Genomic DNA, 15,502 nt, shown 5'->3' on the forward strand with positions numbered 1-15,502 from the left:
CTGGGGTACCTGGGATCAAAATCCCAGCTTTGCTATTACTAGTTATGTGACATCAGGCAAGTTACTTAAACTGTAAGCCTCAGTTGCCTTCTGGTAAAAGGGGGATCATGATCCTTACCAGGTAGGACTGCTATTAGCATTAAGCCTATTTGATAGGGTTATCTATAACTATTATTATTCTTTAAGTTCTAGTGCTTTCACACATGCTAATAGAGCCTGAAAGATGGGATCAGCAGGATCAAATAGGGTTGTCAGAAAGATTGAGAAATTGGAGGGTCCTACACAAGCCACAATGAAACACTTAAGGGAGGTAGTTATCTTCATAATCACCTCCTTCTAACCTCGCACCTGTACATTTTATCATGTAGATTCCAGTTTTTAAAAAAGTTGGATTTCAGTTTCTATTGTTTTCCATTTCGTCTTTGCTTCCTGGAAGATATGCTAAATGTATTGCGTTGCTGTGAATTTGGCACTTGCTCAGATCATGTCTCTGTTATAGACTGTATTTACTTTTAAAAGGTATTTTGAGTGGAGAGAATGAAATAGAGCTGGTTGGAAATAAAGCTGCTTTTTCCTTGAAACAACTCTTGAGGTGTTTGGATCTGTGAGGCTTCTGTGTATGGTCCTTTAGGAATAGTTAGGTATCTTAGGAAGATAAAAGATACCTTCTATTCGGCCAAGGTGGTTACAATTTTAAACCTTCCTCCTGCTGCTAGCTTGTAGCTTTCTAGTTATCAGAACTGCCTTTTATAGAAATGTGCTACTGTATGTGTTAAGGACCATAAAACAGTGGCTATCCCTGTGTGTTCTGTCTCCTGGATGCCAGGGGAATTGAAAGGTCCTTAATTGTAAATATGCCCAGGGCATGTGGTAATGCTCCTATTTTAAGTCTATAATTGAAATGGAAATTGCAGCCTTTGTTTATTAAAATGGCATGTGTGGCAGGGCAACTGGGACTGGTCCATTATTTACTGTTTGAAATCTTACCCATTTTAATCTGATCATGTCTGTAGTTCTTATTTTAATTCAACAGTCAGTTTTAAGATCATCATGGAGTATAATTCCATTTGGGCACATTAATTCACATATTATAGTTGAGTCTCCTTTTAAAAATAAAAATCAAACTTGTTTTTGACCCTGTTTATAGAACGTTTGTAGTTAAATTTATTTCCTCTGCCCCACAGAAGGATATATCTGTGGAAGAGTATCCTTTTTTTGAGGAAATAAATGGAATTTAGTACATTTCTTATGAGGAAAAGAATGGCCAGTTATTCTGCTGAAGAGAAGAATAAAAGTATGAAATATTGGGAGAAATGGGAAAGGGTGATCAAAGAAGCTTTGGAGATTTTCTCTCCCTCAACACTTTTGTCTTAAAAAAGAAATCTAAGTTTATGGAATAACATAACAAACATCTGGGTTACTTTTTCAGCCTTGATATTCTTCCCTGTGTGCTTCAGAGCCTTGTTTTTTTCCTTTTTACTGTTGTGTGTTACAGACACAATTGAAAGTCCCTGTGTACTTGTCCTCAACCCCATTTTGAGGTTTTCTCTTTCTCTTCCCACCCATTCCACATCAGTAACCATTGTGCATTTTTATTCTTTTGCTGCTTACACAGCTCTATCAATAATATACTATTGTTTGTATCTGTTTTTAGTCTGCATTTATATGGGATTTTCCTATATCAGTCTACAACTTGCTTTTCCAGCTCAATTTTGTTTTTTTAATCTGTCCATTTGCTATGCTGCTCTAAATCAGCCAAACTACTGTGTATTCCATTGTGTGACTATACCATATCCAGTGTTAATATGGATGTTGTTATACTTGTCTTGCACGTATGAGAATTTTCTTGGGCATATACCTACCTGTAAGTAGCATTTCGTAGTTAGAGGTATGTGTGTTACCACCTTTAACCAAACAGTGCCACATAGCGCCACATCAAAGTGCCAAAGTATTTAACCTTTTTATAGTCCCATCAGTGGCTAAGGGGCATTCCTATTTCCCCACATTCTTTAAAATATTTGCCAATATGTTGGAGGTACTGTATCTCAATTTACATTTTTCTGACAATTATCAAGTTATACTTTTTTGCATACTTAATGTGTACTTGGAATTCTTTAGTGAAGTACCTGTTTATATCTTTTGCCAATTCATCTATGGGTTTATTTCTCTTTTTCTTATCGATTATCAGTTATTTACTGAATAAATCAAAGTAATCAGAAGAGAACCCCCACCAACTCTCAGTACCACATCTATCCACCCACCTACTGGAATCTGCATCCGTATACCTGCAGATGAACTACTGGTGCTCTGTGGAAAGCCATTCTGTCCATGGCATGGACATTGCTTTAGCAGTTCTCTTCTCTCTCTCCTTTGCTTACCACTAGACCATTGCCTGTTATTTCTCCAATCTGAAATCAAACCCAAAAACCTTATCTTCACTCTGCCGCCTCCTTGCCAGGGAAGGTGCACTCCACCATAGTCTCTTCATACTCCTTCATGATACAGCTTTTGAAAGGACTGTATATACAGTTGACCCTTGAATAGTGTGGGGTTTAGGAGTGCCAGCCTCCACATGGTCAAAAATTCATGTATAGAACTTTTTTTTTTTTTTTTGAGACAGAGTCTCTTTCTGTCGCTCAGGCTGGAGTGCAGTGGCGCGATTTCGGCTCACTACAAGCTCTGCCTCCAGAGTTTACGCCATTCTCCTGCCTCAGCCTCCCGAGTAGCTGGGACTACAGGCACCCACCACCATGCTTGGCTGATTTTTTTTTTTTGTATTTTTAGTAGAGATGGGGTTTCACCGTGTTAGCCAGGATAGTCTTGATCTCCTGACCTCGTGATCCACCTGCTTTGGCCTCCCAAAGTGCTAGGATTACAGGCGTGAGCCACCGCGCCCAGCCCTAGAACTTTTTACTCCCCCCAGAATTCAACTACTAATTGCCTGCTGTTGACCAGAACAGGAGAGGTTGGTCTTGCTGTCACAGGAATGGCAGGGGCAGGAGAAAATCCAGATATAAGTGGACCTGCCCAGTTTAAACCTATGTCATTCAAGGGTCAACTGTTCTTGCTGTCCTCAGGTTTTTTCTTACCATTCTCTTCTGCACCCATTTGTAGTTTCAACCAGGCTTTTACCCCTAGTGCTCTACCAAAAGTATCCTCGTCAAACTACCAATGACCCACACTTAGCTAGATCCAAAGTGCAAATCTTAGTTCCCATTTTGCTTGCCTTCGTTTGTGGCATTTGACACAGTTGATCATTCCTTCTTCTCCACTCGTTTTCATTTCTTGGTTTCCAGAACACAGCATTCTGGTATTTTCCTCCCGCCGTGCTTACTGGTTGCTCCTTCTCAGTCTCCTGTTGCATACTCATGACCTTTTAATGTTAGAAGATACTACCTATATGCCAACAACTCCCAAACGTATTTTTCTAGGTCCAAACTCCATGTTTGTATACCCAACTGCCCATTCAACATCTCCACTCAGGTATCTAATAGCTGAAGCTTAGCATGTCTCCTGATCTTACCCTTCTCCTTTTGTCTATTCTACTGGTGAATCTTCCCCATCTTATTTGATGACCCCAGCCATCTTTACATTTGCTCAGATAAAAAAGGAGTCATTCTTGCTTCCTCCTTTTCTTTCATTCCTAACGTTCCATCCGTCTTCTTGGAGAATGTTTCCAGTTCTGACCACTTCTTGCCTTCCTCACTGCTGTTGCCTTGATGTAATCTCCCATGATTTCCTGCCCAGATTACTATCATAATCTCCTAATTTGTCTCCTCTGCTCCATCCTTTTCTTGTCACAGTGTCTGTTCTCAACACAAAAGGCAAAATAATTCTTTCAAATGTGAAGTCAACTCTGTGTCTTCATCTCCTGCTGCCTCCCCCTCCTGCATTCTGCTCTAGCCGCGGTGGTGGTGCCTTTGTTGCTAACATGCATTGGTTGTTATCTTTGCCTTTCTTTGGATGACTGGGCATCCCATACCTCTTTGAGTTTCTGGTAAAATTAATCTCAGTGCGGCCTGCCCTGATCTCATTACAGCTGTGGCCCTGCACCCCTGTTCCCTTTCCTGCTCTCCATGTTCTTTTTTCCATTTCAGTTATCCCCACTCTCAGTGCTTTCTTTGACTTTTCACTTCTTTCATGATGTCTTTTCAGTACAGAACTTTTAAAATTTTAGTGGAGCCACACATTTCAACCTTTTTTAAATATATAATTTGTGACTAGTAAAAATTTTTTATTTTTTACACTTTAAAAAATGAGATCAAATATACATATAAAATTTGCCATCTTCACCATTTTGAGCGTATATCAGTGGTAATCAATTTATATTCTTTTTTCTGCCTTCATTTTTCCCTCATTTATAATAATCCTACAGTATCCCAGGGTCATTTAGTTTTGTGGGTACAATGTTTAAGAATGGGCTAGGTAAAATTAGGCCTGAATGGGGGTTGAGAATAAGGACTTGATTCAAGTTCTCTTTCATTCCCTCCTAATGAACATTGGCCAGACTCCCAATTTTGGGAACCAGCCAAAAGTACCTTCCTGAAAAAATGCTAGCTATATCTTCAGATGCTGAGATGTGGATATTGGGCCTCCTTCCCAAACTGGTGAGAGGTACAGATGACTGACGTTACCTCTTCCATCTCTAATGTGAGTCATTGCAGGGCCTACATGCAATGTCATTTCTCAGGATGAACAGTGATTACAGCACATATTGGTTTGTATATTATCCACCCACAAGTTTATAAAGCAAGCATTTTTTCCTATTTTTATTTTTAAAAAAATATTTCCATGTAAATTAGAATCTAAACTAGACAGTTCTTTTTAAGCAGGCAAGATTCAGCTAAAATCCTGTTTTCTGAGAATACATTCCATACCTCAGTTGCCTCTTGGAGATTTCAAAGGCTTTTATATACCTGGTAATTTGCAGGAATTGCTTTTATTTTGTGGTTTCTCAGGGACTTCTAATATCTCTCTTGTAAGATGTTTGCAGATGTCAATAGCTACTAGCTCTGAGGGGTTAGAGTAACAAGATCATTCTGTGGTATCTTGTTTTCTGCTTGTGCTATTAGTTCTAGCTTCATGAGAGACATATAAGCAGACTCTGGAGGTGCCCTGTTTTTTATTGGGGTGTTTGTTGATACATTTTTTATTTTCCTTCATTCTTTTGAGGGTATTTTGTCCTGTGGAGTGTCTTAAAAGCAAAATTCTTATTTAGACAACCATTTTCAAACATTTAGTTGTACCTCATCCCATAATCTTCATTTGAAGGCTCATTGGAACAGTGTTTCTTACCTTTTATTCCTAGTTTTGGAATTACAGCCAACTGACATTCCCATCTACTTCTGTGCTGTTTCAGAATATGTAGGCAGACAGATAAAGTGGCGCATGCCTGTAGTCCTAGCTACTCAGGAGGCCGAGATGGGAGGACTGCCTGAAGCCAGGAGTTCAAGACTAGCCTGAGCAACATAGTAAGACCCCATATTTAAAAAAAAAAAAAGAATATGTAGGGTAAGGTCTGCACCTTACCCAAAATCCTGCATTTTGGGTTCTGAAGCAAATCATAAGGCTCTGTAAGGTCAGTGTCATTATTTTGTTCAATTCATTTTTGAAAATGTTCACTTAGTCTTTAGTAATGACAGAGCTACCCTCAGAAAATAGAATGTCCACTGTTGTTTGGTGAATATGAATACGCTGACACTTCTTTATTCCTGAGGACTGGTTGTGATAACCATTGATTTTGTCTTTATTAAAAATCCTGTTTATTACTGGCACCTGGTGTCTTCTGTCTGGCAAGCATCCTTATGTATGATTGAGCACCATCACCAACTCTGCTTTACAGCTTATATGTTACACTTGGCTCCTTAAGAGATCTCTGATTTGTAATCTATTTTTATAAAATATCCATAATCCTGTACATCTGTCCCTTGTGTTAACCAGCATTCCCCTAACCCAGGCAATTTCTATGCATCCCATTTCCTTTATTTTCTATAAGAAAACCTCAATGTTATTTTGTTCCTCTAAAGATTCTCATGTTTACGGTCATGTCCTTCCCATTAGACAGTGATCATGACACACCTGGGCCTTGATCAGAGCTCAGCCACCCCAGAGGCTTCTATTTGGAGTATGTTGACTTCCACATATGATCTGGGAGAAGGAGCTACCTTAACTTTTTAGAAGAGCACTGGAATGATGATCGTTATGCCCTCTGCCCCCACTTTTTTTTAACAGGAAGTACAAAACAGCTGAATAGTGAATATGAAACTCAAATTTCCTTGACAATGAAAGTGTTATCTACATTCTCATAAGACATTTTCTTGGTCATAGTCAATGAATTGAAATGTTTGTATGTGCTGGGGCATGGAGGCTTAGTTTGCATCTAGGAGGAAACATCTATTTCATAGATCCCCTTAACCATAATATCGACCTTAGGACGATTTTTAAATGGGGCATTAAAATGATGAAGGCTCTTTACTTAAGAGTAGTGTCTATTTAGGAAAAAACGTAATATCTGCTTTGAGTACAGTTTGGACTACACAGAGGTATCTTGTTTTGTCAGGTGCATAATAGATGGCAAAGGTTCGGCCAGATTGGATAAGCATAGAGGATGTGGAATCAATGGTGTACATCTAGAGTAGGTAGGGGTTAGTCCTTGATTTTCTCCTTTCTTTCTATACTTTTTGCAAATATTTTCCTGGAGTTTCTCAAGTCTGCAAAGCAGTCTTGTTCTCCTAGCATACTTGATCTTTCTATATCAGTCTGCATGTTTCTTTGGAGCTACTTAAATCTAACTGTAATTATTGAGTATGTACTAATGAGGGAGGTACTGTACTTGGCTCTGGGGAGTTAAAGAAAAACAAATGGGTGGGTCTTTTTTGTCTTGGAACTTACAGGCTTCTGGGAGGGAAACATTAAAGTGAAGTATACCAACTGGTGTAGTCAGGATCTCTTATTTCTTATACAAAGACAAAAGTCTCTTGACTTACGCATGTCATCATGATTCCACATTGGATTCCTACTCCTTTATCCTCCCTTTCTACACCATTGTCAGTTCCCGTTAATTCATTTCTTCAAGTGGTTCTCATCATCTCTCGGGCTCCTGTCCCTTCCTACTTCTGTTACCTTCATCTAGATAGACCCTCTTATATCATCTAAGAATGGCATTGCTTAGAGTAGCCACCTCTTTTAGGAGAAGTCTGGGGCCTGTGAGATAATGAAGTAAGTGTGTATGTGTTGACATGCTATTCCTTCCTGCCTCTCTTCTTTTGCTTTTTCTGTTTTTTCCAACTTTAATTTGCCTCCTATTTCTTTACTATCCTGCAAACTTATTAAATCCGACCTTGTCAATGAAACATTTCCTGATTACTTCTTTCCACTTCCCTGAACTCTTATAGCATTTAGTCCCTAGTCTGTATCACATGTATTAGCATAGCACTTAATCAAAACTATTGTCCAGGTGTGGTGGCTCATGCCTGTAATCCCAGCACTTTGGGTGGGAGGCAGAGGCAGGCAGATCATTTGAGATCAGGAGTTTGAGACCAGCCTGGCCAATATGGTGAAACCCCATCTCTACTGAAAATACAAAAATTAACTGGGCATGGTGACACATGCCTGTAATCTCAGCTACTGTGGAGGCTGAGGCACAAGAATTGCTTGAACCCAGGAGGCAGAGGTTGCAGTGAGCCAAGATCATGCCACTGCACTCCAGCTTGGGCAACAGAGCAAGACTCTGTCTCAAAAAAAAGGAAGAAAAAAACTGCTTTGTGTTGCTATTTCATATCTGTAGGATTTCTGCTATTACTATTTTAAGTTTCATAATTTTTGAGTCCAGGATTATATATGTATTTACAGAATGCTTTGTATAGAACTAACAGTTGGTAGGTGCTCAGTAAAGATTTTTTGAGTAATAGAATTGGATTTAAAATATCTATAAATATTTGAAGGGTCCTAATACTTAATTGAGCTTCTTCTGTAATACAGTTTATGCCTCTATGTCTCTGTTAAAGAACATTTGTTTCCAGTTTGGGTAATTACAAACTCTTCATTTTTTATTTGTGAGCCTGTTGTATGAAAAAGGTAGCCCTATTCTCAGTAAAGCATTTCAACCAAATACTTTTTAATCATTTATTATGTGTCTTAACACATTTAATATTTGTGATACTAAGAGATAACCAATTTCAGACACATTCCTATATCTTGTGCTGTTGGACGTGTTCATTTGATTTTGCTCATTCCTGATGTCATGTTTTATTTTACTTTTAGGATAAGAACAAGAAACTGCGTCCCCTGTATGACATTCCTTACATGTTTGAGGCCCGGGAATTTCTTCGAAAAAAGCTTATTGGGAAGAAGGTAAGTAATTGATGACAGAAGCATATTTGCAAGTGGTTGGGCTTAAGCTAATCTTTTGGAGGCAATTGTTATAAGCTGGGCCCTTTACCAGCAGATGACACTCCTCCATCAAGTCAACTGGAATTACTTTGATATGAAGAGAGGCGTGTTTATGTGTCAGAAATGGTACCCCATGGGAGAGATTTAAAATTGGGGCCCTGACCACAGTTTGATTGCCAATAGTCTCACAGCAGGGTCCAGGCTCAATTCCAGTTTTAATAATTGCATATTGCCCTGAGCTCCATTCAGTTGGCTCTCTTATTCTCTCCAGCCACCTTCATTAAATGTCCAGGGCTATGGAATTTTTTTTCATGTTCCTTATTTGGGTTAGTGGTATAAGGTAAAGGGGATGACCTGGATAAGACAGCCTTTGTAATGATGTAGGCCAGGCTGGTCTTGAACTCCTGATCTCAAGTGATCCACCCGCCTCAGCCTCCCAAAGTGCTGAGATTACAGGCATGAACCACCATGCCCAGCCGCATGTTGACTTTATATTTCTAATGTAACAGTTTGGAGGCCATACATTTCATTTATTTGTGTTCTTTGTTAGAGTGTAATATTCTGTGACTGTCCACAGAATTTGCATTCTGGGAATCTGATAGTAAGCCTTTGAGCATCCCCTCATTTTTCCTCATGTCCCAACCCTAAGAGTCCTGGGTAGTTTCTTATGTCCTGGATCAACAAAGAACATGAATGGGATGGTTCCTATGATAGTAATTGAAAGAATGCTATCCAAGGAGGTACTGTGATTCATCTTTTCCTCACTTAGTTTCAGTTTGGATTTTAGGAGAAATATCATATTTTGGGTCAATATTTATTGTATCTTCAGAAAGGCAAAGCCATTTTTTTTTTTTAATCTGGCCATAACACACTAAAGCCATATTAGCATTCCTTACCTGAACCATCGATGCTGTGACAGGTTTTGTTTTTGTTTTTGTTTTTGTTTTTTTGAGACGGAGTCTTGCTCTGTTGCCCAGGCTGGAGTGCAGTGGCGCAATCTCTGCTCACCACAACCTCCGCCTCTTGGATTCAAGCAATTCTCCTGCCTCAGCCTCGCAAGTACCTGGGACTACAGGTGTGTGCCACCATGGCTGGCTAATTTTTGTATTTTTAGTAGAGATGGGGTTTCCCTATGTTGGCCAGGCTGGTCTTGAACTCCTAACCTCGTGATCTGCCCACCTTGGCCTCCCAAAGTGCTGGGATTACAGGCGTGGGCCACTGCACCCGGCCTTGTGACAGGTTTAATAAGGCTCTGACTTTTGAGCTAATACCAAAATAGTGTATCTTAATTATAAATACAACTATTTTTGTTGTATACCATAGTCACTAGGATGATAATTATAGTAAGAGATTTTGAAGTTGGACATAAGGTAAAATTGCTAATTTTGAGGAATGGAAACCAAACTGGATTCTCGAAAATGAGTATAAGATCTACTCAGGTTTCTTCAGAGAATAGGCTCATTTGTCATTGTAGAAAACTTGACAGCATGCTGTATTCATTCATGAAGTGGAGTACGAATGATGGCTTTAAGCTTCTTTCAATTTCTAGATCTCCTGTTGTCTGATCTAATGCCTAACATCTCTGTTCCACCAAGTTGATACCATTTTGCTCATTTACTGGCTTATAAACAATTGCTTACAGATAGCCAAGGAATTTCTTCACAAGTGTGGGTTTCTATTGAAATTTATCTAAAATCACAATGAAAGGAGTGGCAGCACATATCTGATTCATGTGTAGCCAGTTGTGTGGCGTGTATTATGGCATCCACCTGGTTTCTTTGAATATTGCCTTAACCCTGATTCTATTTCATCCCTGGGACCATAGATCATAGCTTATTGCAGCAGCTGCTGAATGGTCATGGAAGGTTAGACCAAGGCTTTGCTCTCAAGGACTGTATGCCAGGCCATTGTAAAGTGCTCTGTCACAGGATAAAAGGACTAACCTCCAGTGTCAGATATGGAGTCAATTCTTAATCAATCAGGTTCCCTCTTGGTGAGCGAAGCCTCCTTTATTGGTTCCTGTGCAACAGAGTTGATTGTATTCTATTTGTGCTGAGCTCAAGTTTTGTTCCCCAGAGTGACATTGTATAAATGATGAATATTGTATCCCTGAGTAGTGAGTAGGATGCAACTCAGCTCTGCTGGGCTGGAACATTCCTGATGCAAACTGCTTTTCCTGACTCACCACCTGAAACCACTTGCCTGTCTTCTGGGCCTATCACTTGCTACAGTGAACACCCATGTGCTCTGGCGTCTGGGAGCAGGCAGGGCAGTTGCTGCCTCAGGGGAGTGGCTAGCACGTCATTGCACATTTCTGCCAATTCCCTTCAGACCTCTGCAGCTGTTCAGCATGGCACATGGTGATTAAGAGGCACCACGAGGGAGCATGTGTGTCTTATGTGCCTGTGTGCACGAAATCTGATTAGGGCAGCCTGTCACAGCTTAAGAAAGATAATGGAGGTAAAATCATCCTCTCTGCCTAGACTATTATTTGACCTTCTCAGGGATTCCATAATATGACAATTTTGAGGAGTTGCTAGAATGCAGAGAAATAAGATTGAAGGTAAACTGCTAAGGTGTTTTGTTGGCTTTGATGACCTCCATCCTAGTTTTTGGAGATGGGTTCACTTCCTAGATTTAATTCTGGATTAATGCCTTTAATTAAATTACCCATACTTCTCTTGGAGGCTTTGTTTCGTAATTTGTGAACCGGAACTATTACTTGCTTTCCTTCTCTCATGAAGTTGAGTTATGAGAATCTAGAATGATAGTAGTATTTCATGTTTGTCCAGATGCCAGTAAAGTATATGGTTTGATTTTGCTTAATACTGTTTTTATATAGAATCTATCATAGCCCTACTTTTTCAGTTATGATATATTCCTGGTTCTGAGATTATGAGAAGTGCATCAGCGTGTGACTAATCTGACATCATGAGGAGTATTTTTCCCTTTCTTTGTTGGTTCTACTGACTTTATTGCCTTTTCAACCCATTGCATGAATTCCAAGTGTTATTTAATTAGATGTGCATGAGGGCTTTAGCTTTCAGAAGATGAGTATGTGCTGGTGCTAAAGGGTGTGTATGTGTGTGTTTCTAATTGAGAGAGTGGTAGAAGAATACTGTGTGTATCCTTGAAGCATTTTGGAAACTCCCTCAATTGCCATACTGCCTAGTAGAACTCCCTTCCCATCTCCTGTTTACTATCTGCCCTCTTTCACTAAAATCTTGACTAAGGAATATTCACAGCAAAGAGTTTTGTGTTAATTTCTTCACGGGCTCATCATGAAATGGAATTCGTAATAACTTTAACATGTTTTCTGGTTTTCCAGAATGATTTTCTCACTGTGTGAATAAGACGGTGAGACTGGTGTCCTTAGGCTGTGGTCTTCTTCTGATAGCAGGGCAATCTTTTTCTGTGTTTATAATTTTTTTCCCTTAATGCTTTGAGATCAGTTCACATTGCCCTAGTCATTTTGCTTTCAGGAGAATAAGGTAGTAACTGGGATCTTCATTGGGATTTCCCTCCAGCTATCTTATAAAATATTTAAAGTTGAGACTCAGTATGGTTTATCCATGTGATACGGTTTTTTAAAATGACATATGAGTCATTTCTATAGCTCCTGTCCCTTAATTGCAGAATTTCTATCACCATGGGAACCATTGTATTTAAACTTGGAATTTGTTTGGACAACTGGAGTTTCAAAAATGATGGAAAAGATGGAATTGTAAGAAGCCAGCGTGCATTGAAGCTTCTGTGCTGACAGTAGATGCTCATTGTAAACTGTTCTATAATCAGAGACTGTCCTGAAAATATATCCCTATTGCTTTAATGTCTCTTTTACTATTTCTTTTGATGCACAAATATTGGGCATGCGCCTCATTTGTAAACTAGCAGCGGCCTTTGTGTGGTTTTCATGCCATTGAAATTTGTTATCTGAACTAACCCAGCTCTTTTTAAGCACTTAAAATTGGGCATTTTTCTTGATTAGTGCAGACATTTGGGAAGTTATGGGGCTATAAATCATTTAGTGAGTTATTTCAAATCCAGATTGCCTTAGATTGTTGTTCTCTTTTCAAAATCTGTCTTTCTTGAGGTATGTACTTTTAGGGTGTGGAGATGGAAATGATCTCCATGTGCACCAGACTTACAAATCCAGAATTTCCAAGACTAATCTCTTGATCCTCTGGCGGACAGCTGGCTCTCCTCCAGTGTTATGGGAGTTACCCCATTATCTATTGCTGTCAGACATCTTTGACACCCTCTTATTCCAGTCCCTCACCCAGTTCTGCTGGATATATATCTGAATGATTCCTCCTTTCCAGTGCACTGCGCCTACCTTGCTTATATCTCATCTAGCCTGGACTCCTATGTGGCCTTCCTACTGGTTTTGCCACAAGAATCAGGGTGTTAGACTGCCTCCTCGTATCAGTAATCCAAAATCAATCTGGAAATGGTTAATATATGTAATGATATTATCTCTATTCTGGGTAAATGTGCTTCTGTGAGCTAGGTTGGCAACCCAACTACTGTTTATAGCCTTGTTTCTATGCAATAAAATAAAATATTCTAAATGTCTAAGCAGAGTTTTGGAGATGTGGCTCATTTGTAATTTGGTGGCTACCATTTTATGATTTTCATGCCATTGAAATTTCTTCTGTGAAGTAGACAGACTCTTTTTTTGGTAAAGCATTTGATAGAATGCCGATTATATCTTCAAGGGTTAGGACTGCTGTTTATTGGGTTCTCTCTTCATAGTAAGCACTGAACTCTGAGAGCTTTGTTTTCACTTTCAATTTTCGCCTCCACCCTGCAAGATCTACATGTTGTTCTGGTCTTTACAGGTGAAGAAACTGGAGCCCACAGAAAAGTACTTTACTCAGATGCCAATGCTTTTAATTGCTATGCTGAATTAAAGACTTTTGGAAATGTTTGCTTCCCTGTTGTGTATACTGACTCAGATGTAGACAGGGTTGTGGTGTTTTTGGAATAATGTCTGTTCCTGTATATAATACATACTTTACATGCTGCTAGAAAGTAGATTCTTCAGGTAGTCTGTGGCTATCAGGAGGTGGTAATAGCACTATATATCTGCCTTCAGAGTGCTTTTAGCCCTCTAGACATTATCTCATTAGTCTTTGAGATGTCCCTGTGAAGTTGTGTTTCATCAAGTCGTTCTTCAGAGAAAGCAGTGCCAGATTACATGTTCTTCCCCTAGATAAACAGACAATGTGAAGTCCTCAATAACATTGCTAAGCCAATTTTGAAGCTTGATTTCTCTTTGTCTTCGTTCCCTTGGCATAGGTGCGACTTCTGGGAGCATTAGAGAGAAAGGAAGGACACGTGTTGCTTTTTTTTTTATCTTGGCGCACGGTCATGGAGAAGTTGAGGGGCACTGTAGGTGCATGTTCCACTGTATGAGAATAGATCTCTGAAGGTACCGGGCGTAACATTCCTTAGCAGGAGCAGTTTTTCACTCTGCTAGTGAGAGCTCTTCAAGGGCACAGAGCTTTCCTGAGGAGTACTCCACCCTTCTCCCTGGCTATTTATCAGGGTTGTCCTTTTCCTTAAAAACACTTGTATGTTCTATCTGTTGCAGTGTGTTACCTAATCAGCTGTGTTAAGTACAAAAAGCTGAGATTCTGGGGATTCTTGTTCCTAATTACCTCTGTTTAAGTTTGGATTTTATAAACATTTCTTTTGTCATCTCCACATTTTTCACCTCATATTAATTTGATTCATTCATGCTATGGAAAAGTCCTTTACATTAATGATCAAAGCAGGCCCTAAGGTTGTGAATGCATTGTGATTTAAATTGACAGGTTTATACAAGGTTGCTTATCCTTGCCTCCTCAGTGCCAGCTGTGAACAGCCACTGAAGTGTGGCTGTAAATTTTTTGAACAAATGACTGAAGATATTTGCCAAATTGAGAGCTGTTTTGAATGACTTGTAATTTCCGACCATGCATTTTTCTAGGAAGACTTCTCCCACTTGAAAGTGGTAGTAATGTGTCAACATGCATTGGAGACCATGCTTCATTTTAGATGCTCTTTACCCTTTGGGTTTTGGGAAGGATCCTAATCTTTTACCCCTTGATTCTTGAGCTCTCTTGTAAAGAGAAGGTTAATTAACAGAAATGACTGGAGTTTCCTGTTTCTGGAAGCTCAGCAAGGTAGCTTTCTTCCTGCTGCCACCTAAATGGCCTTTTCGATAATGAGTTTTTGGTTGTCTGTTGTTGTTTTCCCTGCAGATTCTGAAAAGTACCTCTGTTCTTTGAGGACCATCAGGGTGTGGAGCTGAGCACACATTTCTTTGGTGAAGTGTGTTATTTGTTATTGTTGTTGTTGTTGTTGTTGTTTTCTTGAAACGGAGTTTTGCTCTTGCGGCCCAGGCGGGAGTGCAAGCAATGGCAGGATCTTGGCTCACTGCAATCTCCGCCTCCCAGGTTCAAGCGATCCTCCTGCCTTAGCCTCCCAAGTAGCTGGGATTATAGGCGCCTGCCACCACGCCTGGCTAATTTTTTATATTTTTAGTAGAGATGGGGTTTCACCATGTTGGTCAGGCAGGTCTCGAACTCCTGACCTCAGGTGATCCACCTGCCTTGGCCTCCCAAAATGCTGGGATTACAGGTGTGAGCCACCACACTCGGCCTTGAAGTGTGTTATTTGTGTGATGTATATTGTAATATCCTCTTTAAAAAGCATCTCTAAGTTAAATGAAGAAACTAGAGTTTTCAACTGCATTCGTGGAAATTTCTTCTGTATGCTCACCTGAGGGAAATGATTTATTAGCTACCAGAATCCTCGAGATTCTCATATCTCTGGGTAATACTCTTATATTAATTTACTTATTATTAAAGACTTTCTTACTTGGACTCCCAAGTTGCTCATAGTTTTCTGGTGAATGTTCCCATATTTATAACATGATTTGTGGTCGGCTTGTCTTAAGCCACCCACTCCTGATCTTTTCAGCTAGGTTTCTGAAATGTCGTCCTTGGGGCTGGAACTTTCCATGCTTACTCTCTGCAAACCAAGATTTTATTTTAGGGGAGATTTGTGCTGAATCAGCTCAGCTGTGTTTGGGGGTAGGGAGAGGACAGGCTTTTTTTCCCAC

At 39.7% G+C, this 15,502-nt stretch overlaps 1 protein-coding gene across 1 annotated transcript in view; it reads left to right on the forward strand.

Annotated features, from left to right (window-relative positions):
* The window catches only part of SND1 (staphylococcal nuclease and tudor domain containing 1), a 434,851-nt gene that overhangs the window by 141,691 nt on the left and 277,658 nt on the right, over positions 1 to 15,502 (forward strand). Inside the window, exon 11 of the mRNA XM_032761638.2 lies at positions 8,263 to 8,352. Within this exon, the coding sequence (XP_032617529.1) occupies positions 8,263 to 8,352 (90 nt within the window). The remainder of the gene's footprint in view (positions 1 to 8,262; positions 8,353 to 15,502) is intronic.

This window comes from Hylobates moloch, unplaced genomic scaffold, assembly GCF_009828535.3.
Source record: "Hylobates moloch isolate HMO894 unplaced genomic scaffold, HMol_V3 SCAFFOLD_1, whole genome shotgun sequence".
Classification (NCBI taxonomy): domain Eukaryota; kingdom Metazoa; phylum Chordata; class Mammalia; order Primates; family Hylobatidae; genus Hylobates; species Hylobates moloch.